We start from the raw sequence: 27,219 nt of genomic DNA, 5'->3' as shown, positions 1-27,219 counted from the left end.
AACAGATGAATTCTAATTCACAAGAACTCTGTTGAGCTGTCTTCATTACCATTGAAACTCAAAGTCAGAGGGAGTGGAGCATGCCTATAATTTCCGCGCTGGAGAGTTGGAGGCAGGGGGATCAGGAGTTTAGGGCCATCTTGCATAGTGAGTTCCAGACTAGCCTGGACTACCTGAGACTGTCTCCAAAAGCCAAAAGCCAAAAAAAAAAAAAAAAAAAAAAAAAAAGGAAAGACTAGAGAGATGTAGCTCAGTTAGTAGAGAATTTGCCTCATGTGCGCCAAGTCCTTGCCACACATGCATTTAGCAAAGTGTCATACACCTGCAATTCCAGCACTCAGGAGGCAGATGCAGGTGAAACAGAAGTTCAAGGCCATCCTCAAGGCCAACCTGAGCTGTATGACAGACTACAAACACAGAACAGAGCTGAGATCCTAGAGCCCCGCCAGACACAGATGGCCATCAGCTTTAAATCCAGGACTACTTCCTTGAGCCACTACCGCTCTAGAGCTATGTGTGCTAAGAATAGTCCAGAAAGAAATGTAACTAACCAGATCATGTCCCCTCGGTGTGACCCCAAGGGGGTGTCGCCTTTATTCATCCAATTTCCTTCCTGCACCGGGACAGATTTAACAGAAGTAACCACAAGGAGTCACATTCCGCTTTTGCAGCTCATTCCTCGACAGTGGCAGAGTTTCCAATCTCCTGGTCAGTGCCTGCCCCAGCTTGCCCGTGTCCCACCCACCTCCCACACCCCCCTCCCCACCTCCAACCCCCGCCCATAGCAATTGGCCTTTGGTGCAGATAACTTCTTGATGGCTTCCAGCCAGCGGACCAGCTCAGTCCTATGTGAGAGTAGGTTCTAGCTATTCAGAAACTTGTTTACTTTCCTCCCCTCTGGTGGTCCCAACTAGGAACCTCCATGCTCCCAGTGAGCAGCACCTGCCAGAGTGTGGGGAAGGGCCTGTGTGTTTGCTGAATGAGAGCGAGACCACTATAGTGGGAAATGACCACATGACTGATCGCCAGTGCACAAAAGCATCTCTGTGCTGCCATCCCTCATGACTGGGTTCAGGATTTTTCTTTTTTGTTTCGTTTTTTTTCGAGACAGGGTTTCTCTGTGTAGCTTTGCGCCTTTCCTGGGACTCACTTGGTAGTCCAGGCTGGCCTGGAACTCACAGAGATCCGCCTGGCTCTGCCTCCCGAGTGCTGGGATTAAAGGCGTGCGCCACCACCGCCCGGCGGGTTCAGGATTTTTCTCTGACTCTCCCTCACCTCTAGATGCTTAGCCTCTCTAATTGCGCATATCGCCTATGCTTATCTCCTGTTCTCCCACATCCAATCCCTCCCTGGCCTGCCCCATTCGTTCTTGTTCCTTGATCCTCTTGGACTGTCTCTCTAGCTCCTGGGGAAACTCATTTTGTTCTTTTTTCAAAATCTGAGACATGGTCTCAAGTAGCCCTGGCTGGCCTCAAATTTCTTAAGTAGCTAACACTGGCCTTGAACTCTTGATTTTCAAACCTATATGTCCTAAGAACTTCATTCAGGAGTCAGTCTGGAACAGATGGGCTTCCTTGAGTTTAAAGCTAGCCTTGGTGACATTGTGAGTTCTAGTGTAGCCTGAGCCACAGAATGAAACCCTACCTCAAAACTAACTAACAAACAAAAATCTGTCTTAAGGGAGTGCTTAAAATATAGAATTGTACATTATGCAACTTGGTTTTGTTTTGTGGTTCCATAGATTAAACTGATGACCTCATACATGATAGACAAGGGTGTCATCATGAGCGTCATCCCCAGGTCAACCTACTGTAAAAAGAGCAGGGGCCATTTCTCCTCTGCTTTATAGTGCTTCCACGAACACACAGAGCCATACATCCTGTAGCCACATTGATGGTTCCCCTGAAAGGGTGGCTCCTGCTTGTCATCAGACAGTTTTCTCTTTCTTTCTTTTAATCACGGTGCCAGCTTTTGTCACTCTTTTTAGTTGTCTGTTGAGATAAGCCTTGCTGTGTGGTCCAAGATGCCTAGTACTCACTACGTTAGCCAAGGCTGGCCTTGAGTCTTCCTGCCTCAGCTTCCTGAGTGCTAAGAGTCTAAGGTATGCACCACCACATCTGGCTGGTGTGGTGCAAAGCTCTGAACTCAGGGCTTCCTTAGTGCGTAGTAAGCAGTCACTCTAACAACGGAGCTGCATCCCCAGCCTCTCGAGTGCTGGGATTTCATGCCCAACTGATGTGGGAGAAGCTTGAAGTCGTCAAACTGATCCTATAAAGGATTTACTGATAAATTTGCTGAGGAAATATTAAGTTCTATAAAGTAGAATTTAACAGAAGAGCGAGGTCTCTATTGTGACTGGAAGGTAAGAAGTGTACTAACCAGATATGTTAGAAACTGGGAGAAAGAAAATTCTGTACCATAATTGGAGTTTAGGGTTGCTGAGAAAGTTTCTGCTGATATTTATTCACCAAGATTGACCTCCAGTTAGGCTTTATTCCTATAAGAAAGGGAGACAACCCTGACTTACAACTGGCCATTAGGTCCATCCCCATATCAAAGAACATGCCTCTGAGGGGCCGTTCAAGGGTGCAGCTGAGGGTTTTAGCCATCAAGTCCCAGTCTTGGCATTAAGCCTCCTGTGCTCTTATTAGAAAAATCCTAATTCTGCCAGGTAAGGAAGATGACCCGGGGAAAGCACTATTGGAAAACAATGCTGGTGTACTTAAGAAATAATTCTGGTAATATCTCTACTGTATGAATCTCTTGTCTGCCCAAGTGACCAGACTTGCAATCTGGTATCTCTCTCTCTTTTTTTTTTTTTTTTTTTTTGGTTTTTCGAGACAAGGTTTCTCTGTGTAGCTTTGTGCCTTTCCTGGAACTCGCTTTGGAGACCAGGTTGGCCTTGAACTCACAGAGATCCGCCTGCCTCTGCCTCCCGAGTGCTGGGATTAAAGGCGTGTGCCACCACCGCCCGGCTGGTATCTCTTTTTAAATTGTTCAAAGTGTAACCTGTGGCTGGGACCTATAAGAAATTTCAGGATGAGAGCTTATGTGGAAAGCCTAAGCCTAAGGTCTAGATAAGGTGGTAAAATGTTCTACATGAGGAGGCTGTACCTTGGTTGTCAGCCTTACTGGGACAAGTACTATTAAAGTCTTTCCTTGGGGTTAGAGAGATAGCTCAGTGGTTAAGAGCACTGGCTGCTCTTCCAGAGAACCTGGGTTCAAGTCCCAGCAACCACATGGCAGCTCACAACTATCTATAACTCCAGTATTCAGCACCCTCACACGGTCATAGATGTAGGCAAAATACCAATGCGCTTTTGGACACACACACACACACACACACACACACACACACACACACACACACACGAGTCTTTCCTTCATTAATCTCTAAGTGTGAAGCGATTTCTCAGTGAGAAGGCATATCATTTCTATAACACAACTAATACTTCTATTGTCTGATACTTATGAAAGTATGCGCAATAAATAATAATTTTGTTTTTCTAATGAACCAGTTATTGGGACAGTCTGCGAGGCTTGTGTTGTTTTGAGCTGAGGGCAGCCACACCTGGTCTCCATCGCTCTTGTGCGGTGTTTGGCTAGACGACCATAGTTGAATGAAGCCTTTTTAGAATGGTTGTGGTTTTAAATCCAATTTGGCTTCTTTTCCAGATGCATACAAGTTCTGAAAATGACTCTTCAGAGAACACTAAAAACCCTGAGGAATGTGAAAATTACAGCTTAGGTTTCAGAATATTAGTGTTCTGTTTGCTTCCATCTAGTTCAAAATAGCAAGCAAAGAGGAAGGGCTATTCTCCTTCACAGAAGTAACATTTCATGACTGTTGCCGGTGGTATTTGCTTAGCTTTCCCTTGGTTGGGTAGGAGATATTTATTAAACATCTAACGTCTACCTCTTCTGAATTTAGTTTTCTAAGAAATAAAAACGTTTAGGACACCATAGTATTCTGTCTTTAGGAGTTTCTAGTTTGGTTGGAGGGGTACAAATCATGTATTATACCTGTCTGGGAGATGCAGGCCTTTGATTCCAGCAAGTTGAAGGCCAACCTGACTAATGCAGTGAGACCCTGTATAAAATAAAAAGCTAGGCTAGTAGTCTAGAGAGAACTCAGTCAGTTCAACCCCCCAGAACTCCCCATGATTAAAAAACCCAGGTATGATGGCACGCTTGTAATTTCAGTGCAGGGAGTTATAAGTAGGAGGATGTTGGCGGCTCACTGGCCAGCTAACTTAGTTTCAGATCAATGAGAGACCCTGTCTCCCAAAAAAAAAAAAAAAAAAAAAAAAAAAAAATATGTAGACAGCGACTGCCAAGAGTTTGCCTAGCATGTACAAAACCCTAGGTTCAAATGCCAGTTCTGTAGAGATAGATAGATAGATAGATAGATAGATAGATAGATAGATAGATAGATAGATTTATGTTAAAATATTGAACCAGGTGTGATGGCTTATGCCTATCTATAATCATAGCTGTCAAGAGGTTGGAGCAGGAGACTTACTCACTGTAAGGAGTTTGAGGCTATCCTGAGCTCAAGGCTACCCTGGGCTACTTAGCCAGACTCTGTGTTAAAAGCAGAGAAAGAAAGAAAAGAAAAAGCATATGATACCACAGGCCTGTACTTCCTCAGCTGAGATGCTAGCTTCCTCAGTTGATGCTAGCTCCGCTACACTGGAGAGCTTGAGGTCAGCCTGAATTACATGAGACCCTGTCTTAAAGGAGGGGCTGGACTACATTTTCTTGAGAAGCTGCACCCATGCCTTGCATTTGTACGGTCCCTCTCATGAGCATCCTTCTAATAAATACCGTGCTTAAATGTTATAATAACCCCTCAGTGAGCCCCAACTCTGCTTCTGAAAAAAAGGGAGTGCAGTTGAGACCGTAGCTCAGAGTTGGAGCATTTTCCTAGCAAGCGTGAGATCCTAGGTTCAATACTTTTTGTTTTGTTACTGCAAAAAATAAGCAGAAAAAAAGGAATATTAAAAGTTGAGCTCGCCGGGCGTTGGTGGTGCACGCCTTTAATCCCAGCACTTGGGAGGCAGAGCCAGGCGGATCTCTGTGAGTTCGAGGCCAGCCTGGGCTACCAAGTGAGTTCCAGGAGAGGCACAAAGCTACACAGAGAAACCCTGTCTCGAAAAACCAAAAAAAAAAAAAAAGTTGAGCTCAAGCTGGGTGTGGTAATGCAAGCTTTTAATTTCAGCACTTAGGGAGGCAGGGGTAGGTAGATCTCTGAGTTTGAGGACAGCCAGGACTACACAGAGAAATCCTGTTTCGAAAAACAAAAAACAAAGCAAAAGTTGAGCTACTTGGGCATCTAAAACAAGAGTATGGCCAAACTTCAAGGCTAGCCCAGTGTCTTAGTCAAGGTTTCTATTGCTATGAAGAGACACCATGACCATGCAATTTTTATAAGGGAAAACATTTAATTGGGGCTGGCTTACAGTTTCAGAGGTTTAGTTCATTATCATCATGGCAGGAAGCATGGTGGCGTGCAGGCAGACATGGTGCTGGAGAGGTAGCTGAGAGTTCTACATCTTGATCCTCAGGCAGCAGAAGTGAAGACTCTTACTAGGCCTAGCTTGAGCATATATGACCCTCAAAGTGGCACACTTCCTCCAAGAAGTGCATACCTACTCCAACAAGGCCACACTTCCTCAAATAGTGCCACTCCTTATGGGCCAAGCATTCAAACAAGTCTATGTGGGCCTTACCTACTCAAACCACCATACCCAGGATACATGTAATTCCAAGACAGCTTGGGTTACAAAGTGATATCCTGCACACTTGTGTATTTGTGTGTGAGTGTGAGTGTGTGTGTGTGTGTGTGTGTGTGTGTGTGTGTGTTATGGGGTCCACGCACATACACAATAAATATAGAAGAAAAAAAAGGACTTTAAGCTCAGTCTTTGAAAGTTTTTTATTTTTGTTGTTCTAATTTTGTTTAGGGAGAAAGAGTTAAAGGGTTATGTAGGTTGCAGCTTAGTTTAGATACTTCAGTAGAGACTTGAGGACTTCACTGATGGTGGAAAACAAGATTGCACATTCTGTCCTTCATGTGAGACCTCCCCCTACTCCTCTGCCCTTTCCTTCTGGCTAGAGCGGCCCTCATCTCCACGAAGCACTGGGCATGAGCCACTGGGCCTAGATCTCAGCCCTCCTTTTCCCCAAAGCCAGTTTCCTTTGTGCAGTAAACATCCCAGATCATGGGGCCAGCCACTCTCTTGGTGTTTTGAGAGAGATTTTCACGACGTAGTCTAGGCTGCGCAAGCCGGAACTCATCAGATACCCTCAGCCAGTCTCAAACTCATGCACGTCATTCTGCTTTAGTCTTGATTCCAAATGTGAGTTGCCATGCTTGGCTTGAGCCCTACTTCTGAGGAATAGTTTAGATTCCTCCAGAAGAGGAAGGAGGGAAAAAAGATGTTAAGAACAGGAGGATTGCGGTATATAAGGGAGAGTGAATATACTTTGTTTCATGTCGTACATGGAGGTGATGATGGGGCAGAGGACATTTATTGTCGTTGTCCAGTGTTGTCTTCCCCCATTCTCTCACTTTTCCCAGTATGCAGGGCTAATACTCAAAAATATTAATGAATAGTCGTCTGTTTACTAGTTCACAACCTAATTATGAACAATATATCCATATATATGCATACATATGTACATAAATCCATGTTATCGATAATAACAGAGTACTTAAAACTTCCAATTCTCATGTAAGCATTTATCCCTAATCAATACTATCTTACTAATCAAGCAAGTCAGTCAGAATCGTGCATTCAAAACTGTGAAAAACATATACGTATATAATTTATGCCTAGTTTATTATATACTAGTTTGTATATAAAATAAAATAAATGAACTATAATTTAAATAAATTAGATTATTATACGGGATAGTAATAGAAGCATTTTTTCAGTAGCCAAGCATCTGGTTAGCCATAAGCCTAACTATAATTTGACTTCTTGATTGATAAGACTTTCTTTGGTTAAAAGTGTAGGGCAAGTGATTTGGGGAGGAATTTGAGTTATGGAGAACTGTGTCAGGATAAAAAGAAATCATTACTAGCCTACCCTCAGAGGTAATATTAATATCTTAGTAAATAGATATTTAGTTTTCAATCACAATTGTGGTGTATGTAGGATGATCGATCCTCATGTTAACATGACTTCATTTTAATTTTTTAAGTACTTCCCCCTTTTGAGACCATGTCTTACTTTATGGCCCAGGCTAGACTTGCTGTGTAACCCCAGCTGGCCTCACCCATGGTCCTCTTGCCCCAGCATTGGGAGCTCATGCTGTATATCACAGGCTGGTCTTGAACTCACAAAGATCCACCTGCCTCTACCTCTTTTTTTTTTTTTTTAAAGATTTATTTATTTATTAGGTATGCAGTGTTCTGCCTGCATGTACGCCTGCAGGCCAGAAGAGGGCACCAGATCTCATTACAGATGGTTGTGAGCCACCATGTGGTTGCTGGGAATTGAACTCAGGACCTCTGGAAGAGCAGCCAGTGCTCTTAACCTCTGAGCCATCCCTCCAGCCCCCTGCCTCTACCTCTTAAGTACCAGGATTAAAGATGTGCTTTCTTTGCCATTATTATGGGCCCTATATCTGGCTTGGCATCTGACTCTTTATGTAGCAGGAAATGGGCTGGAATTCTTGATTCTCCTGCCTCTACCCTCCCGAGTGCTGGCAATGTGCACCACCATGTCTTGCTTGCCCCAACTTTTGGCCCTGCACACAATTCTCATATATTCCCACGTGACACAAGGTTTGCCTGACCCTTTTGAATTTTTTTCAGCATGCAAGGAGATCGGTATCAGCTCATTTCTATTCCTATTTTGGCACCGGAATGGGGTAGTTCCTTCTATTGTATGGCCTTTCCTCTGGGTTCACATGAATCTGGGAAATCTGACTCGGGTACACATCAGGAGAGGTGGAAATGAGCTCAGAAGCATGGACAGAATCTGCTGAGGGTTGGCAGTCGTTGAGGCTCAGCCATGCGTAACTGTGTCGATGGACTGTGGCTTTATGCCGTTATTATGGGCCAGCATATGAACAGCTTTACTAAAGATCAATTTGCTTCATGAAAGGGAAGATGTTCTAGCGCAATAACCATACTTTGGATTACTAACTAAAATGGAATTAACGTCCTTGTTAGTGGAACTATATAAAGAATCTTAATTTTGATGCAAAATGGGGTTTGAATTCACCCCCACCCCATGGTAGCCCCATAAAACTTTTAACACAGTCACCGTCATCCACAGGATTAAATTTGTTTTACAGGTTTGTAGTACAGGTTTCTGATGTAGTAGGCACAGTGATTTTTTTGGGGGGTGGGGTGGCGTCATTTCTCAAAATAGGATATTATACTGTAGCCCTCACCAGCCTGAAACTTATTTGTAGCTCAAACTAGCCTCAGACTTACAGTGATCCTCCTGTCTCAGTCTCCTTTTGAATATTGAGATTACAGGCATCAGCCACTGTGTCTGACCAGGCACTGTCTGTCTGCATTATCATATTTAAACGATACAAAAGGTTCCCAACGAGGCACAATTATTATGTTTTAATTATTATATTTTATCTTTATTTTATATATTTCGATCCTTACATTTTACTATGTGGTGTGTGCACATGTGCCATGGGGTACATGTGGAGATGAGGGGACAGTTGGTGGGAGTCAGTTTTCACTTCTCCCATGTGGGTCCCAGGAATCAAACTCAGGGCATCAGACTTGCCTAGTAAGTACCCTTATTAGTGGAGCCATTTCTCCGACTCTAGACACCATTACTCTTCCCACTTTACAGGTGGGGAATTAGTCAAATCACCAAGTACTTCTCTGATCTTAGATCTCACACTTTAAAAAAGTACCGTGTAGGTAAGTAAATAGAGATAATGCAAATGGCAATAGAGTGCCATATAGATGGGGATAGAGATAACACAGAACTGTGATGAGCTACAGTTATTTCAAGTACCATTTGGGGACTAAAATACGCCAACTGCGATTATTCCCTGACGATCATCCCAAGCATTCCCACCATTCCGTCTCGGCGGGTTTGTGGTTCTCTAAAGAGACGGCATGTATGTCGCCTCCCCCTGATATTCTCTGACCTTCGAGCCCAGGCAGTAAGGCTGTCATGGTTGATTGGCATTTGACAGCAAGGCCAAGATAAGCAACAGGGAGAAAATACTCCCCTGGTGCAAAGACAGCTGGATAGCCACATGCAGGAATGAAATTGGCGCCTTACCTCACACCTTATGTAATTGAGTCAAACTGTGTCATTGAACTAAATATAAGAAAAGAGAACAAGAAATGGGGGAAAAAACAGAAAAAACCTCTTGTGCTTGGGCAAGGCAAAGGCGAAATCATCAAAGTAAGAGAGATAGATGGAATTAAAAACCTGTGCTATGATCAGGGCTATAAAAGATGGGAACTGATAAATCACAATAGGAGAAAAATATTTAAACACTATATAAGACACTCACCTTCAGACCATGTAAAGAATTCATAAAACTCAATAATATAGAGCCATGGCCAGCCAGGTAGAGTGCCACAGGTCTGTAACCTCAACATTTGAGTGGTGGAGGCAGGAGAGTTAGGAGTTCAAGGTCATCCTTGGCTACAAGAGACACGATAGGTAGACGACCTATAAGCCATTTTTTTCCCCAAAGGAGATACGGAAAATGGACAATAGATGCCTGAAAAATGATCAAAGTCATTAGTTATCAGGGTCATACAAATCAAAACCTCAATGTGATACAACTTCACACCCATAGGATGATTATAATGAAAGGGAACAGATGATAGTGATTTTCTGGCTAGAATGTGGAAAATTTGGAAAGCAGTCTGGCAGTCTCTCAAAAGGATGAACAGTTGCCATATGGCTGAGCAATTCCATTTCTGGGTATATGATGAAGAAAAAAATGAAACATATACACACAAAACCCTTGTACACTCATGCATCGCTTAATGACATGATTAGAGAAATCTGTCATTAGGTGAGTTTGTCATTGTGTGAACATCATACGGTACACTTACACAAACCTAAAGAGTATAGGCTATGCTGCATGTATGTATAGTCAGTCTATTGCTTCTAAAACTGAGATGAACAAAACCATATAATATTAAAACAGACAAACAGGCATGGTGGTGCATACCTATACTTACAGCATTTGGGAGGCAGAGGCAGGGGGATATAGAGAGCTGGGCCAGCCTGGGCTACATAGTCTGTTAATAGTTGTGGTTTTGTTTCTTTGTTTTTAAATTGGGGAATGAAAATGCTCTCACATGGATTGTGTGGATTGCTGCATAGTGAAAACCATTGAATTATACCAGCTAAGTGAGTCATCATATGATATATGAGCTACAGCAGAATAAAGCTAGAAGTAGAGTAAAGGGAGAAGGAAGAGGTGGAGTCAGCATCCAGGCAGCAGCTGCTTCCGCTTCCTGGAGTCCTGTATCTCTGTGTGTGGAGCTCAGGTTGCCTTCCAGGACAGGGGCTGTATCAAGATGTAGTGCAAGGTTGAATATCCAGCTCTGGCCACCCCTTCGCACAATTATGTGAGTGGCCCCCTACCTAGAGCCACAGAGGGATTACCAAATTAAATCCCGGCCAACCCGTAGAATACTTAAGAGACGGTTAAATGGTGATTGTTTCAAGCCACCAAGTTTGAGAGTAATTTTTTTCTTCTTTTAAAATAATTATTATCATTTTCAATGTTTGAGTATTTTGCCTACATGTATGTCTATGTATCACGTGAACGCCTGGTGCTTATGGAGGCCAGAAGAGGATGTCAAATCCCCTGAGACTGGTGTTATAGATGGCCATAAACCACCATGTAAGTGCTGGGACTTGAGCCTGGGTCCTCTGGAAGAGCAGCCAGTGCTCTTAACTGCGGAGCCATTTTTTTTTTTATATATATACCAGAACAGACCAAGTAGTAAGTCAAATTCATGCTCTAACACGGAGACTTCATCTAAATACTAAAATCCAATCCTGAGAACGACTTTTGGTCTTAAAAAGAGGAACCAGGATGGGGACGTTCCTGGATTGTGAGGGGAAATGAGTAGAGATGAGCTGAGGACACCGGGGGTTTTTAAATGGCAAGGGATGAGCCTGCCAGCTGGCCGCTTTCCTGAAGCCTTGGCAGGAGGAGCTGGCCAGCCACTTGTCCAGAGGCCACCAGCTACTTAGCAGGAGTTCTAAAGGACGGAGCAGGTCGTGTTTCCGGTTACAAGAAGCAGCGTGGAGTAACCCCGTGCACTTGTCCTCTTGGCACGCTAAGAGGAAAGCGACCATGCAGGAAGAAGCCGAAGTGGAGCTGCAGGCTAAGAGCCTGCGCCAGAAACAGAGAGAATTTTAAAAAAATCATTCTAATTACATTACTTACCGATTCATCTGTTTAGTGTGCGCGTGTGTGCATGCCGGGGCACACATGATATTCAGAGGATAACTTTCAGCAACAGGTTCAATCCTTCCGTGGGACAGAACGCAGAGCTTCGGGCTAGGAGGGGAAGCGCCTTTACCCAGCGAGTCACTTCATCAACCTGTGGAGAGGCTTTTACTTATTTATTTATTTAAAGAGAAAATTTTAAGGAAGAGTCTCACTGTGTTGCCCAGGCTGGTCACGGATGAGAGAGCCTTTCATCTTAGCCTCCTGAGTATTAGGGATAAAAGACATGCGCCACCACACCTGACTTTGTGAGGGCGTCGTTTTAATGCTGTGTAGCAAGGAATACATAATAATGAGCTTAATTTATTCATCAGCATTTTTTTTTTTTTGGTAAACATGTTACATTAGGAAACACCTATAAACAGCTTAGATGGGGCCTGTGATCTCTAAATGTTCACTTTCAAGTAAACAGATGATTCCTGGGTGGTTCTAGAAGAAATACAGTGTCCAGACCATATATAGACCCGAGAGTTCTCACAGGAAATAACATATAAAATGGGAAAACTTAGGAGACTGGTGTTTCTTCTATTTGCATTCACAATACCATGAGCATCCACAGAAGTGGAGGAATATGGTGGTGGTCCTTATTGGTCCTGTGCATGCGTCCTTCTGCCGTTCCTGCTGGAGTCTCATCACCAACACTGGCTCCTAGCTCTGTCTCTGCAGGGGTTTCTCTGATGTAATTGTGTTTCTAGGTGTTGGCAATGCTATTTCATCTTTCTCTCCGTGTTCAGAGATGTGCAGTATGTTACGCATTTTTTTTCATTCTCCATTTATATCAGTGTGTTTCATTGGTCAGTTACCAAAAAACTACCAGTAGTTCAAACAGCTGTGATGTCCTGTTTCTTCCAGTTCTGTGGGTCACATGGGGGTCGCTCTGCTGGTTTCTCTTGGGCTCCTTCGTGTGGTTGCTGGTGGGTCAGACAGAGGGTTTCTGTTGGGCTGGCAGGTCCAAGATGGCCTCCGTCATGCTTCTGAGAGTCGGTCCTGGCTATTGCCTCGTACCCTGGTTCTCCCTGGGGCCTTGCTCCTAGGAGCCTACACCTGCTTCTTCCATGGTCACTTCTGGACGGCACCCCCAGGTAAGGCAGACATTTGTTCAGAAGCCTCCTGTTACAGTTCTAATGTCACTTTGCTTCATCCTGTTGTCATGAGGCCAGTCACAGGTTCCTCACTTGGGGACAGCAGAGAGGGAAGAAGCAAGAGGAAGTGTTTATCTAATTATTCTTTATCAGTAAAAACTCAGGAGTCAGATATCGGGGTAAGAACCTGAACGATCGATCGGAGAAGCGACCAGTGACCTCCTCTCTCTCTCCTTCGTTGATCCAAAAAGGGCCAAGAATCTTTTCTAACCCCCCACTACTGGTTCCTGTGCCTCTCTATATGTCCTTGGTCCTCTGAAACCTCTATGGCTAATTTTGGTCAGCAAGTGGCTAGCTCCGCCCTCTAACTCAAGGTAAACTTTATTGGCAGTCTTGGGAGTGTCAGAATGTGATCAAAATATCCCACAACAAGATGATCTTCTTGTGTGTCTTCTTTTCAAAAATTTTAAAAGTATTTATTTATTATTTATTTGTTGGTGTGTGTGGATGGTGTGTGGATGTGAGTATGGGCCTATGGATGTCACAGCGAATATGTGTGGATGTCAGAGGACAACCCCGTGGAGTTGGTTCCCTCTTTCCACCTTTATATGAATTCTGGGAGTCAAGGTCATTGGGCTTACATGGTGTCTTAGTTCGGGTTTCTATTGTTGTGAAGAGACACCATGACCACAGCAACTCTTATAAGGAAAACATTTAATTGGGTGGCTCGCTTATAGTTTCAGAGGTTCAGTCCATTATCATTAGGTCGGGGAGCATGGCAGCGTGCAGGCAGATGTGGTGCTGGGAGCTGAGAGTCCTACATCTTGCAGGCAACAGGAAGTCAGCTGACTGTCACACTGAGGGAAGCTTAAACAAAAGAGACCTCAAGGCCCACCCCCACAATGACACACTTCCAACAAGGCCACACCTCCTAATAGTGCCACTCCTTTTGGGGGCCATTTTCTTTCAAACCACCACACATGGCCTGTGCCTTTGCTTTCTGAGCCATCTCACTGGCTCTCTGCCACGTCTCTTCTACTCTCTTTTTTTTTTTTTTTTTTTTTTTAGATTTATTTATTTATTATGTCTACAGTGTTCTGTCTGCACATATCCCTGCAAGCCAGAAGAGGGCACCAGATCTCATTACAGATGGTTGTGAGCCACCATGTGGTTGCTGGGAATTGAACTCAGGACCTTTGGAAGAACAAGCAGTGCTCTTAACCTCTGAGCCATCTCTCCAGCCCCTGCCACGTCTCTTCTAATCTCATCATAAGGGCTTCAGTCTCAAAAGCTATTTTTGCCCAAAGTCCCCATCTCCAGGTGCCATCACTTTAGAGACACGTAAATTGGGGGTGGGGACACATGCAGTCACTCCGAAGTTATTTTAACATGGTGGTCTAGGAAGTGGAATTGGAGAGATGTTATGAGCCAAGTTAGAAAGATAGGCCGATGCATTGTAAAAGCCCTGACTAACCCACTCTGCATTCTTTCTTTATATGTGTGCTATATTTCTTTATGCTGCATTTGTTTTGTTTCATAAAGGTGTGTTGCTTTTGTTGATGCTGTATTTGTTTGTAAAGATGTGTTGTTGTTTCACCTTGCCTGCCTAAGGCACCTGATTGGTTTAATAAAAAGCTAAACGGCCAATAGCTAGGCAGTAAAGGGATAGGCGGGGCTGGCAGGTAGAGAGAATAAGTAGGAGAAGAAATCTAGGAACAGGGGAGAAGAGAGAATGAGGGAGGAAGAGAGGGAGATGTCTGGGGCTAGAAGCCAGGCAACCGCCAGGCCGCCAGCTAGACATGGAGGAAGAAGGAAAGTAGGACATACAGAATGAGAGATAGGTAAAAAGCCCCAAGGCAAAATGTAGATAAAGAGAAACAGATTAAAACAAGAGCTAAGATAAGACTGAGCATTCGCTGAGTGGTGGTGGCGGCCCCGGAGGCGGCGCACGCCTTTAATTCCAGCACTCGGGAGGGGAGGCAGAGGCAGGCGGATCTCTGTAAGTTCGGCCAGCCTGGGCTACAAAGCGAGCTCTAGAAAAGGCACCAAAACTACACAGAGAAACCCTGTCTCGAAAAAACAAAAACAAACAAACAACAACAAGGAAGACCGAGCATTCATAACTTATATTAAGTCTCCGTGTCAAGATTTGGGAGCTGGTTGGTGACCCAAAAGAAAAAGCCTGGTACACTTCCCTTCTTTCTTTATTCCCTTGGGGGTGTGAGTGTGGCTGGGTGCTGGGAACCAAGCCCAGGGCATAGTAAACACTATACCGCTGAGCTAGATCCCCAGTGCTGCCACTGCTTTTCAAGGTGGCTAACTGGAAGGCAGCCAGTGAATGGTAGACGTGCAGTTTGTGTTCCCAGTTTTTGTTTAACTACCAGGAGAAAAGGCATCTTGTTCATTTCCTGACACAGATCGTCTCTTGGAATTGACGTTCATAGCCGCATATGACAGCTACATCTGTCTGTCTGACAGCTCTTCTGTGGTACTTCCCGGAAGCCTCCGATATACTTCCTGGAAGCCTATGTTGTCCAATTTCAGATGAGCTATTTTCCTTCTATTTACATTGGCTTTTCTTTTCCTTGTTTTTTTTTTTTTTTCCTCCCAGACTGATGAGTCCGGAAACCACACTCCTCCAGCCCAGGGAAGAGGAAGGGGTGAAGTATGAGAGAACCTTCATGGCTTCTGAATTCCTAGACTGGTTGGTTCAAGAAGGAGAGGCCACAACCAGGAAAGAGGGAGAGCAGCTGTGCCACCGGCTTATGGAGCATGGCATCATACAGCATGGTGAGTGTATCAGTCAGCGCTTGCTGCAGTGACAAACGATCCCATAACCTGTGGTTTGTAATAACATATACTTACTTATTCATGGGTCCGTAAGCCAGCTGTGCCTCTGGACAGTGTCACTTCCCTCTATGTTGAGAGTCAAGTTCACGTCTGTTTCTTGCCTTGCCTGATCACTGTGAGATCGGTTTTTTAAAGGGATATGTTATTTTGCAGATGCTTCAGCAGACACTAAAGAGACGAGGCAAAGTCTTTTTAATTTGATGTCTGTGGGTGTTTTGCCTACAGGTGCATCTGTACCACATCAGTGCCTGGTGCCCACAGAGGCCAGAAGAGGGTGTCAGATCACCTGGGACTGGAGGTATAGATGGGGTTGTAATTGCTGTCTGGATGCAGATAGTTGAACCTGGGTCCTCAGGAAGAGCAGACAGTGCTCTTAATGTGGAGCCATCTCTCCAGCCCAGGAAGGCAGATTCTTATAGAGCTTCCAAAAGCTCTGCTTAGATATATCACATTACAGTTCTATATACAACTGGCCCTCACAGTCATATAGTCACCTTGAAGATTGGAAGTTCAAAGTCATTCTTGACTACATAGCAAGTTCAAAGCCAGCTCAAGCTACACAAAATCCTCTCTCAAAAACAAGCATGAAAATAATTCACAAATGGAATAAATAGTTTTGTTTGTCAGATCTACTGCCCATGACCTTAGGGAAGCAATGTTTGGGACAGGAGAATGAACTGTGATACAAGCTGCACGGTGAAGAGATAATACAAAAGGGCTTTGTAAGCATTTTCTTCCTGTGGGATAAATTTTAATGAGGCAATATAACCTCTGGTGAAGAATTTTATTATCTTTACTGCATAACAAATAACTTTAAAGTTTAACAGATAGCATACCAAATGACAGTTTCTGTGGATCAGGAATTGGGGTGAGGCTTAGCTGGGCTTAGCTGGGTGGTTCTCACTGGGGTCTCACCTGAGGCTGTGGCCACACTGTTAGGCAGGGCTCCAGGACTGGAAGATTCATTTCCACAAAGGCTCACTGTTGCTGAACTCCACCAGGTTCAGCCAATTACTTTCTCTTACGAGGATGACCTCATTGGGCGAATGTAGACATAAACAAGAGTAGACACAGAGCTCTCATGTAATGGTCCTGCTCTTAGTAACAGCCCACTCAGTTCATTTCCCCCGCAAGGTGTGGGCTTGGGACAAGGAGAAGAAAGTCAGAAGCATGTGGTCATTTCAGCCCAAATCCAAGAAACAGTGATATAGAGGCTGTGAGCTCCTTCCTTCCCCTATCCCTCCTACCTTCCAAGCTGAGAATTTCTGTCCCAAGAGTATGAAACTTGAGAAATAATGAACAATGTTTTCCTAACTCTAGAATGCACCCCTGTAGTGGGTCATGAAATGCACGCCCACCATTACACACGCGTGGATATCAGAGGACAACTTGCCAGAATCTGTTCTCTCCTTCCACCCTGGTTCCCAGGAATCACACTCAGGTTATCTGGATTGGCAACAAGCACCTTTACCCACTGAACCATCTCACTGGCCCTGTGCCATAGTTTTCGAAAGCCATTTCCAACATTAGAAATAATTCATACACATGTTCATTGTGCCCTCTGTGGACCTTCAGTATTACCTGGGAACATGATAGAAATGCAGAAACTTTTGCCCTGTCCACATTCTGCTGAACCTTATCTATATTTCACCAAGATCCCCATGAGATTAGAATGTATCTAAGGTGCTGAGCGTGATGGCATATGTCTGAAATCTCAGCACTGGGAGGTAGAGGTTGGAAGATAAGGAGTTCAAGGTCATCCTTGGCTACATATCAAGTTCAACATTAAAACATGAGAGGTACTAAGCCCAACTACAATAGAAAAGAACAGGGCACAATCATGTAGTAAACAAGCGTTATTTTGCAAAGCTCTTATTTATAATACAAATGATGTAAATACTGATGTCCACATAGTATATGTACCTACAGAGAGGTATACATAGTGAGATACGGTCATGTGTTGCAACCTAAAAATTATTTGTTACCATGTGCTGGGGTCAAGTATTTGGAAAGCCACTGATGTGGAGGCGTTGGCTCCTTTGGCTGCCAGTGTATTCCAGGGCATTCCATCGTGTCCACTACTACCATGTTGAACTCACACCTTATATGTCCATGGCTGAATTAAGTTCAATAAAGATGGGAGTTACAGATAAAGCATGGTGTCAGGCTGTTCCCTGGCCTTCTGCAGCTGATAGTCCTGTGACTGTAGACTATATAGTGGAACTAGAAGAATCCATAAACAGTAGAGGATATTTTATGTGTGTGAGTTCTTTGCCTGCATATATGTATATGCACCACATGCATGCCTGGTACCCACAGAGGCCAGAAGGACATTGCATCCTTTGGAACTAGATGGTTTTGAGCCTTGGGATGAGTTCTGGGAGAGTTGAACCTGAGGCATCTCTCTAGCCCTTGATCACTATATTCTTAGGAATTTAGTTGAACCTCCTAAATCTAATAAGGTAGATATTCTTTACATTTTTACTGCATGTGATATGCTGTCTGTCATCTTAGCAAAGCTGTGAGAGTACAATACAGTATTGGTGACTAAAAGGCAGCTTTTCTTATTATTTCCATTTTATGGTTCAAGACATAAAGATATCAACATGTTAAACAGTTGTGTTGGAAGCCGCTAGGTAGAAGTAGTCAAGTGGGTATTACTGCTAGTTAAGTGTGAACTTGGAGTCAGTTAGTGTGGCTGCCTTTTTCCCTAGTGAGCAAAGACAGTTTTTGGTTTGAATCTACCATCATTTTGCTCCAGGGAAAAAAAGCCAGATGATACCAAGTTCTGTGAGAAAACCAGTTTCTTACACTACAGTCTACTGACTCATTCTGTACAGCAGAGAAGATACCAGATGCCATGAGTTTTTTTCCAAGTGATTTCCAAGGGATGAGTAATTATACCTCAATTACAGTGTGGTTTTATGATGCTGTAACCTCCATGCCATACAGGTGAGCCATCGCAGATAAAATCAAGGCATTATTAATAGAGAATCTGAGTGTGGGAGCAGGACCCTCCAGCTGTCGGACTACAGATTCCGTATGTAGAATCTGGAAAGCAAACCCATTTCCCGACAGATTTCACTGCTAGGTCACTGACTCAGAAGTAGGAAAACAGTGTCCCCATAGTTATTGTCCTCAGAGACATTCTGAAATGTCTAGCCAATTTCACAGGTTAAACATTAAAGCAAGTTGGCCCTTATGCTTTGACTGAATGAAAGTGGTTCCCTAGGTTGAAACTAGTCAGTGTGAGCATCAGGCCCTCTCAGGAAGAACTTAACTTTGCCTATGAATGGTAAGCGATGCTCTTATTAAGGCAAGACTTGTTAGATGAGTAATTAGCTGGCATTCATATTTATGGACATGCCTGTGTCTGTGCAAGCATATATACATAACTACAAATGCCTATATGATGAACATATGTTCATACTTTTCTAGTTCACTTGTTCTTTTTTTTTAAACTCAAGTCCCCACACATAGGAGATAAATGCTCTACCATTAAGTTATAGACACAGTCGTGTGTGTGTGTGTGTGTGTGTGTGTGTGTGTGTGTGTGTGTGTATGTGTGTGTGTGTGTGTGTGTTGCGGTGTGCACCTGCAGCTTGCGCACATACCCTTTGAAGAGTCTTAATCTATTTGCCACACTGGTCCAAACTCACCTTATAGCCTAGGCTGGCCTCAAACTCACTTGTATCGTCCCACTTCAGCCTCCTAGGTGCTGGGATTATAGGTATGCACTACCACACCTGAGTTTTCAGCCCTACTTTGCATTTTGACACAGGGTCTTACCAGGTTATCTTGGCTGACCTTGAACTCTTAATTGTGCAGGTAGGCCTTGAATTTGCAATCCTCTTGACTCAGCCTCCCGAGTAGCTGTGATTACAGGCCTGTACCACCAGGCCCAGCTCTTTCTTATTTTCTAATGTATTTATGTTTACTATATACCTGGGCTAAATATTTTGTAATATATTAGGTAGCTTATATGTATGTATTTCACTCATATGATTGTATATATTCTGATTAAACCTATAGAGGCTTAGCACATGTCTGAAATACCAGTACTGGTGGAGGAAATGCCGAAGCAGGAAGGTTGTAGGTTGGATGACAATTAGACCTACATAGTAGGTTTCTGATTAGCTTGGCCTACAGAGTGAGACTTGGTCTCAAAGATACATATGTACATATGTCATAATTCTTGTAGTAGTTCTATGACATTGCTATAAGTACAGAAACTTAATAGTAAAAATTTATGAGGTTCAAAGCCTTTTAAGATATTTTGCCAAGGTCGCCCAGATAGGCTGTAGCAGCTATAAGCACTGTGCCTAAGAAAGAAGCTCATATGAGCTATGGGTACAGCTCAGTTGGTAGACTGCTTGCCTAGTCTGACTGACACCCCAAGATTGATGGTCAACACCACAAAAACTAGGCATGGTGGCACTTGTCTGTAATGCCAACATTTAGGAGGTAGAAGCAGGAGGGTCAAAAGTATCAAGGCCATCCTTGATTACATAGTGACTTTGAGGCCAGCCTAAGCTAGATGAGACCTAGATGAAGAAGAGGGCCGAAGAAAGGGCCCTATGGTTTAGAGTGCTTGTTGCTTGTGCAGAGGACCTGGGTTGGGTTCCCAGTACCCACATGGTGGTTCACAACCTGATATAACTCCAGTTCCAGAGGATTCAATGCCCTCTTCTGAAACAGGAGGAGGAGGAGGAGGAGGAGGGAACTTCTCTGGGCCCAGTATGTGGGCAGTTGGTGTGGCTCTGGCATAATAGAATGTGCCCCATTTTGGAGGACATACAGCCTGGATTTTGAGCCTAGCTCTATCTACTGAGTAACTGTATTTAACTTTCCCATCTACAGATTTATTTATGTATGAAGTTAGCTTCTAATTTTATCTTTTTGAGTTCTCCTGACCAGAGAGCTTTTTAACACTACACGGACATTGTCCACACTAGAAAGATTCATCATATAATGGCTAAGATAGACAATTGTGCAAGAATACATGGCAAGATCAGCAAGAGATCATGTGATCTGGAGAAGGGGCGGCACAGGTTTCCTGTATGGTCTCAGGGCACTGGCTCCTGCCTCCAGTGCAGGGCAGTAACACATATCCAAAGTCTCTGTCCAGGGGAGCCCTGCTGAGACTCAGAGCCCAAGCGCTTTACTGCGGGCCATTCCTGTCTGCATACTGCCTGCTCCACCAGCCATGACTGCTAGCATTCCAGACTCCTGGAAAGAAAGCAGGTGCTCTCATAAATCACACTGTCTGTGGATATCGTGCGCCTTAGTGTTGCAAGTGGGTGGAGTGGCCTTATCAGTCAGTGACTTAGGAAGCCTTCCAAAAGCCAAGTTTCCAGAAGCTAGCCAGAGCACAGCCCCGTAAGCAGGCACTGTTATTGAGGATGCTAGACTGCGCTTTTTCCACATCACCTGATGGTGAGAATTGAATCACAGCACTTAGGGAAAGCTCCCAGCACAATGTTCAGCTCTGATGGCCTCAAAGGCCAGCTTTTGTGTGTGATCTGCTCACCTGTAAATCATGGTGACCGTTTATAGAGCTCCTACTGTCTTTGAGCCGCTGTGGTAACATCTGGTCCTTTACATTTGTATTTTGCTTACTCTAAGCTGGGCATTATCTGCTGTGGTGGTGTGAATGAGAAATGTCCTCCCTAGGTCCAGTATTTGAACACCTGGTTCCCAGTCGGTGGCACTGTTTGGGCTTTAGGCAGTGCATGTAGCCTTGCTGGGAGAAATATGTCACTAGGGGTGGAATTTAAGAGCTTAAGGCTTCACCCTACTTCCAGTTTGCTCTCTCTGTTTCGGCTTGCATTTGAAGATGTGAGCCCTCAGCTCCCTGCTCCTGACTGCTGCTGTCGGTCATGACTCCATTCTGCCACCATGGACTCTTATTCCTCTGGAGCTATAAGCCCCGCCCCCTGCCCCTCCCCCCCCCAACAAACAAAAACTTCTGTAAGCTCCCTTGGTCATAGAGTTTTGTCACAGCAACAGAAAAGTAACTAATACGTATACATTCTCATTTATTTATTATTGTCTGTTTGTATGATACTGTGGGAAGGGGTAGGGTGTGAGTATGCTTGTGTGTGTGTGTGTGTGTGTGTGTGTGAAGTCAGAGGAGTCCAGTGTTCTCCTTCCATCTTTACGTCAGTTGTGGGGTTTGAACTCAGGTCATCAGGCTTGCGTGAAAGTGCCTTTATCCACTGTGCCATCTCCCTGGTCCAAGCGGCCTCATTTTCACATGGTTAAATAACCTGCTAAAGATGAGAACTAATAAGTTGTACATTCAAGGTTCAAATCAGGGCAGTTTGAGAAACTCTGTCCTACCCACTGGGGAGGACCAACTGTTTATTGTTAGCCCCACTAGGCTAAGAAAAAAAAAAACGTTAGCTCATAAAATCTGAACCATGTTGACTGTATTACAGCAGCTCACATGGCTGGCAGATGCTGCAACTTATTTAAAAAAAAAAAGAAGAAGAAGAAGAAGCTTTAGCCCATAAAATCTACTACCTTTTCTCAAACAGTAACAACCTTGGGATTTTGTGTAACTTTTGAAGTGTGGTGGGTACACTTGCCTGATATTTCCCCAGCTGCCTTAGCTGTCAACTGGTTATCTTAGCTATAAGTGGGGAGAGATGGAAGCCAGATAATCACAAGGGTAAAGCACTCACAGCTGCAGCAGCTGACCCTGGATAATCAGGCTCCTGCTGGCCGTGTCCACACATAGCATTTCCTCCTTTTCCGCCGTGGCCAGAGCACTTCAGCAATATCAACACTTTACAAAGCCTTCTGCCTTTTCCTTTTAAGCCCGTAATTATATTAAACCTTGCAATACACAGAAGAGCAGTTTTACATACATTAGCTTTGCAATCCTCCCAGCCGCCCTCGGGTAGCGATGATTATACACCATCTTAGGGGAAGATGGAAGCTGGGACATTTGCTTAGTCAAGAAAGATGTTCAGATAGAGAGAGGTGGCGTCATTCCAGTATTCAAGGTCATTGATGGAGGTCAACCTAAGGTTGCAAACAATTGGACAAAAATAAATAAACATTAAAAATGTAAAGAAGGAAGGGGGAGAGAAGGGTTAAAGAAAAATCGTTTTCTTTCTGCCCTTCTTCAGTTCTTAAAAAAAGGACTGTCTTCGGATATTGTGGGAGATCAGCTCCCACTCCCCCCCCCCCCCAGGGGACTCTTGAGGACTGAGGGATAAGAGATTGAGGTAGAAATATAGAGGAGAGAGACAGACAGAAACACAGGATAGCCTCAGGAGGGCCCGGGTCAAAACCCACCGGCCCCTTCAGTCGCTTCTCAAGGACTATTTATAGAAATGCCAAGGAGTGGAGCAAAAGACCTCCCCCAGCACAGCCAAGTGCAGACTCTTCCAAACACCTGGTGGTCAATCCATCCCCTTATACAGCCCTGCTGTGTAAAGCAAGCTTAGATCTCACTAGGAAATCTTTGTGGATCCCAACAGGATATATAGCTCATTTGGTAGAGCGCTTCCCCAGTATGTGTACAGCATGAAGTCACTCACCAGCAGGTAAACCAAGCACTTGGGATGGTAGGGAGGAGGGGAGCAGAAGTTCGAGGTCCTCCTTGACAGTACATAGAGTTGAGGCTAGCCTGGATGGCCTAAGGCCCTATCTCAAAAAAAAAAAAAAAGAGTCAATAGAAGTTTAATAACACATAAGCCTCTTGTATACATGGAGATAGCCCAGGGAAATAAGTAACCTTGACAACTTGGGTTTGAGTCCAGGATCCCATGGTGAAACAAGAGAAATCAGACTTGCTCAAGTTGTCCTCTGACAAGTGAGTGGCAAGTGAGCACACACACACACATGTGAATGTAAATAAGTGTAAAAACAAAATCTAGTGTTGTGTATGGTTTTAGTGGCTTTTGAAGTTACATTGCTTCAAGGTTTTAAGGGTTAAATAAAAATGTGCTATTCATATTTTTGTCTAAAATGTTTCTCTGTAGTAAATGAGTTTTTTCAGGTGGCTTTTGCAGTTTCTTTTATAGGTTTATATGCTGGAAAAAATAAAAATATAAGTTAAAAATGGTCAAAGGAATTCTTATTATACATCGGTCATGTCACTGGAGTTTTCTCCAGTCCTGTCACAAGAAGGTCAAGATGTGTTTTGACTGTAAACATAGTCCATAACTGTGCTCATGAAATTCTCTTAATTGTCAGCCACTGTGTGTGTGTGTGTGTGTGTGTGTGTGTGTGTGTGTGTGTGTGTGTATCAGATAGGGAACAAAAGCTAAGGATATAGTTGTATGTGTATACATGCACTCAAGACACACACGTCCTTTATTCTGACTCATCACTGAGCTATTCTTCCTGTTTTCTCACTAAGGTTAGGCCAAAGATATTGAAAGTGTGTGTGTGTGTGTGTGTGTGTGTGTGTGTGTGTGTGTGTGTGTGTGTCTGTGTCTGTGTCTGTGTGTCTGTGTGTGTCTGTGTCTCTGTCTGTGTGTATCAGATAGGGAACAAAAGCTAAGGATATAGTTCAATGAGTTCATCATGCCCTGGGTTTAATTCCCAACACAAACACACAAATACAAAGGCTGAGGAGCTTGGTCAGATATTAAAGCTAGTCAGACATCAAGGGTAGGAGGATTCTTCTAAAATGATGTGGCAGAATTCTGTGCTATAACGAGGCTTGGCAGGACGGGAGATTGGATCATAGCAGCCTGGCCAAAGTATTGTCAAAGGGAAGCTTTTTGGGAGGTTAGGCTCTCCTTGTTTTGCCCTCTTCCCTGTCTTAGGGTTTCTGTTGATGTGATAAATGCTATCACCAAAAGCAACTTGCGGGGGAAGGGGTTTGTATGCTTCCACAAGTTCATCGTGAAAGGAAGTCAGGGCAGGAACTCAAGGCAGGAACCTGGAGGCAGGAACTGATGCAGAAACCATGGAGGAGTGCTTGTTTCTCATAGCTTGCTTTGCCTGCTTTCTTACAGCACCCAAGACCAGCCCAGGGGTGGCACTACCCACAGTGAGCTAGGCCCTCCCATATCAATCACTAATTACAAAAATGCCCTATAGGCTCCCCTACAGCCTGATCTTAACAGAAACATGTTCTCAATTGAGGCTCCCTCTTAGACGACTCTATCGTGTGTCAAGTTGGTGTAAAACTAGCCAGCACATTTCCTTTTCTTTAGGGCGCTGCTACTTATATCTTCTAGTTTTACCTGCTGGGCTGTTCACCAAGTCCCCTTCATTTTTCTTTGTGCCTGAACAATGCGCTGTTGTATAGATACACTATATTTTCTTCATTCCTCTGTAAAATGCACCTACACTGATTCCATATATTAGCTACTATAAATAGTCCATCATAACTATGGGTGTCAAAGTATCTCTTTTATATGCTGACTTCCTTTTTACCCAGGGCAGCTGAATCATGGCAGATCTGTTTTCAGGGTTTTGAGGAACCTCTATACTGTATTCCACAGAAGCTGTACTAGTTTGCACTCCACCAGGAGTTACGAGGGTTCCCCTTACTTCACTTCCTTGCCAGTGTTAGTTAGTTGTTTATTATTATAACTGGACTGAGTTAATAACCTTGTAGTAGCTAATGACATGGAGTAATTTTTCATTTGTATATGAGCTATTTTTATTATTCTTTTATTCACAGCACTGAGGATTGGAACCTTGGGTCTTGTGCATCCTAGGCAAATGTTCTATCATTGAACTACATCCCCAATCCTTCTTGCCTAGGCTGGCTTTGAACTCACTGTGTAGCCTACCCAGCCTTAAACTTGCTGTATTCCTGCCTTAGTCCTCCCAGTAGTTAGGATTCCAGGCCGGTATCACCACAGCCGGCATTAGTTTTTCTTTTGAGCAAGTGTTTATTCAGATAATTTGTTCCTTTTAAAATTGGACTTCTCCTTAATATTCTTCTTTTTCTTCTTCTTCCTCCTCCTCCTCCTCCTTCTTTTTGTTTTTTTTTTTTATAGTCCAAAATAATCTTCTCAGAAGCCATAATCTAATATAATGTTTGTTTTCTCTATTTAGAATTTCCAGGAATTTGGGCTGGGATGTAGCTCAATTGGTAGAGTGTTTGTCAGGCATGTACACAGCCTGAGTTTCATCCCCAATACCATATGAATCAGACATGGTGGTACATGTCTAATCCCAGCCTTCCAGAGGCAGAGGCAGGAGGATCAGAGGTTTAGGTCACCCTCAACTACATATCAGTTTGAGGCGAATCAAAGATATACAATACCCTGTCTTAAAAAAAATAATAATAACACAAGGTGTATAGGGGCATACTGTTCCTGCTGTTATATGCTATGACTTTGTTTTCTACTTTATTATAATTGAATCCAAAAGAAGAAAACTGGACATAGTCAGAAGCCCCCTGCAATGGCAAAACTAGGGGACAAAGTTGCTTCGTAATGTCATATGCAAAAATGTTGGCACACACTGTAAGTGCTGATTTTAGTTAAAGAAACACAGGCCTGTCCCTGCACCAAGCCTTAACATCTTCTAAAGGATAAAAGGAAGGTGAGATACTAATCTGATGCAGTTTTTCAAATGAGAACGTGATTGTGATTGAAAGGTTTTCTTTTGTGAAATGTATCACTGTATCCCCATCCTTGGCTGCAGTCTGCTGGGTGAGTGTCGCTTGTTTCTGTAGATTCAGGCTATGTTTGGCTGGTAAGCGTAGGTACCTACCCACTCCTACCTCACGCCCTCCCGACCGCATGTCACTCTTTAACCTCATGCTATGATCCTCAGTTTATCCACACATACCGCTTTGTTCGTTTTGAGACAGGACTTCACACTGTAGCCCAGGCTAGCCAGGAACTCACTACACAACCAGGATTGGCGTTGGATTCACAACAGACCTCCTGTGTCTGCCTTTTAAGTACTGGGATTACAGGCATGAGCCATCATGTCTGGTTTTGTATGTTTGCCCAGTGCTTTGCATTAGAGCATGAGAATGTCCTAAGATGTAAGCACCCCAGTCTTTGTGCAGTTGATGTGTGTTGGCCCCAATATCTGCAGTTTCTGCATCTGGGGTCTTGACGAACTATAGTGGGAAAACACTTGGGAAATAAGATTGCATCTGTACCGAACCTGTACTGAATTTCTTGTCATTGTTTCCAAGACAATACAGTAGCAACTGTATCATATTTACATTGTACTCGGTGTTGTAAGCGATCTAGAGGAGAGTTGAAATTTATAGGAGACTATGTAGGGATTATATACAAATAAGGGGCTGTTTTATATACAGAGTTGAATAGCCATGGATGTTGGTATCTTGGGGGTCTTGGACTCTGTTCTGTGGATACCAAGGGAGGATTGTGTGTTAGAAGTGTACAGTCTTCTGCTGGGTACCCAGCTTGATTTTTCTCAGGGAATGGAAGTACTTGGCTGGTTTCAGTGATCGTATCTAGTGGGACACACATGCTGGGTGTCAGGTTTATTAACAGAGCATACCAGATCTCACAGTGCAGTGGGTATCAAAGTATGGATTATGGTATGCCCCACCCCTCTCTCCCTTCTTCAGTATTTACTTCTCATTACTGACAGGCATGAGCTTGGCTGAACTCACTTTGCCGAGGGTAGTACGAGGACCATGGGGAAACTCTCTTTCAAAGAGAGTGTCAGAGCCAGGCATGTTGACAACCAAGAATAGCCATCATGGAGTCCCTCATTTTAGCTCAGTTTTCTTGGTTGATATTTCAATGTCAGTACATCTGGGCTATTCAACTTCTCTTCTCTCCTCTCCTCTCCTCTCCTCTCCTCTCCTCTCCTCTCCTCTCCTCTCCTCTCCTCTCCTCTC

General features: G+C 43.8%; 1 protein-coding gene across 1 annotated transcript in view; it reads left to right on the top strand.

The window, feature by feature from the left end:
• Deptor (DEP domain containing MTOR interacting protein) overlaps positions 1 to 27,219 on the top strand; it is a 152,426-nt gene that overhangs the window by 73,682 nt on the left and 51,525 nt on the right. Inside the window, exon 4 of the mRNA XM_059247656.1 lies at positions 15,172 to 15,350. Within this exon, the coding sequence (XP_059103639.1) occupies positions 15,172 to 15,350 (179 nt within the window). The remainder of the gene's footprint in view (positions 1 to 15,171; positions 15,351 to 27,219) is intronic.

The sequence above is a fragment of the Peromyscus eremicus genome, chromosome 20 (assembly GCF_949786415.1).
Source record: "Peromyscus eremicus chromosome 20, PerEre_H2_v1, whole genome shotgun sequence".
In the NCBI taxonomy this organism is placed as follows: domain Eukaryota; kingdom Metazoa; phylum Chordata; class Mammalia; order Rodentia; family Cricetidae; genus Peromyscus; species Peromyscus eremicus.
Note: the sequence above shows the minus strand (reverse complement) of the source record. Positions and strands in the feature narration are given on the sequence as shown.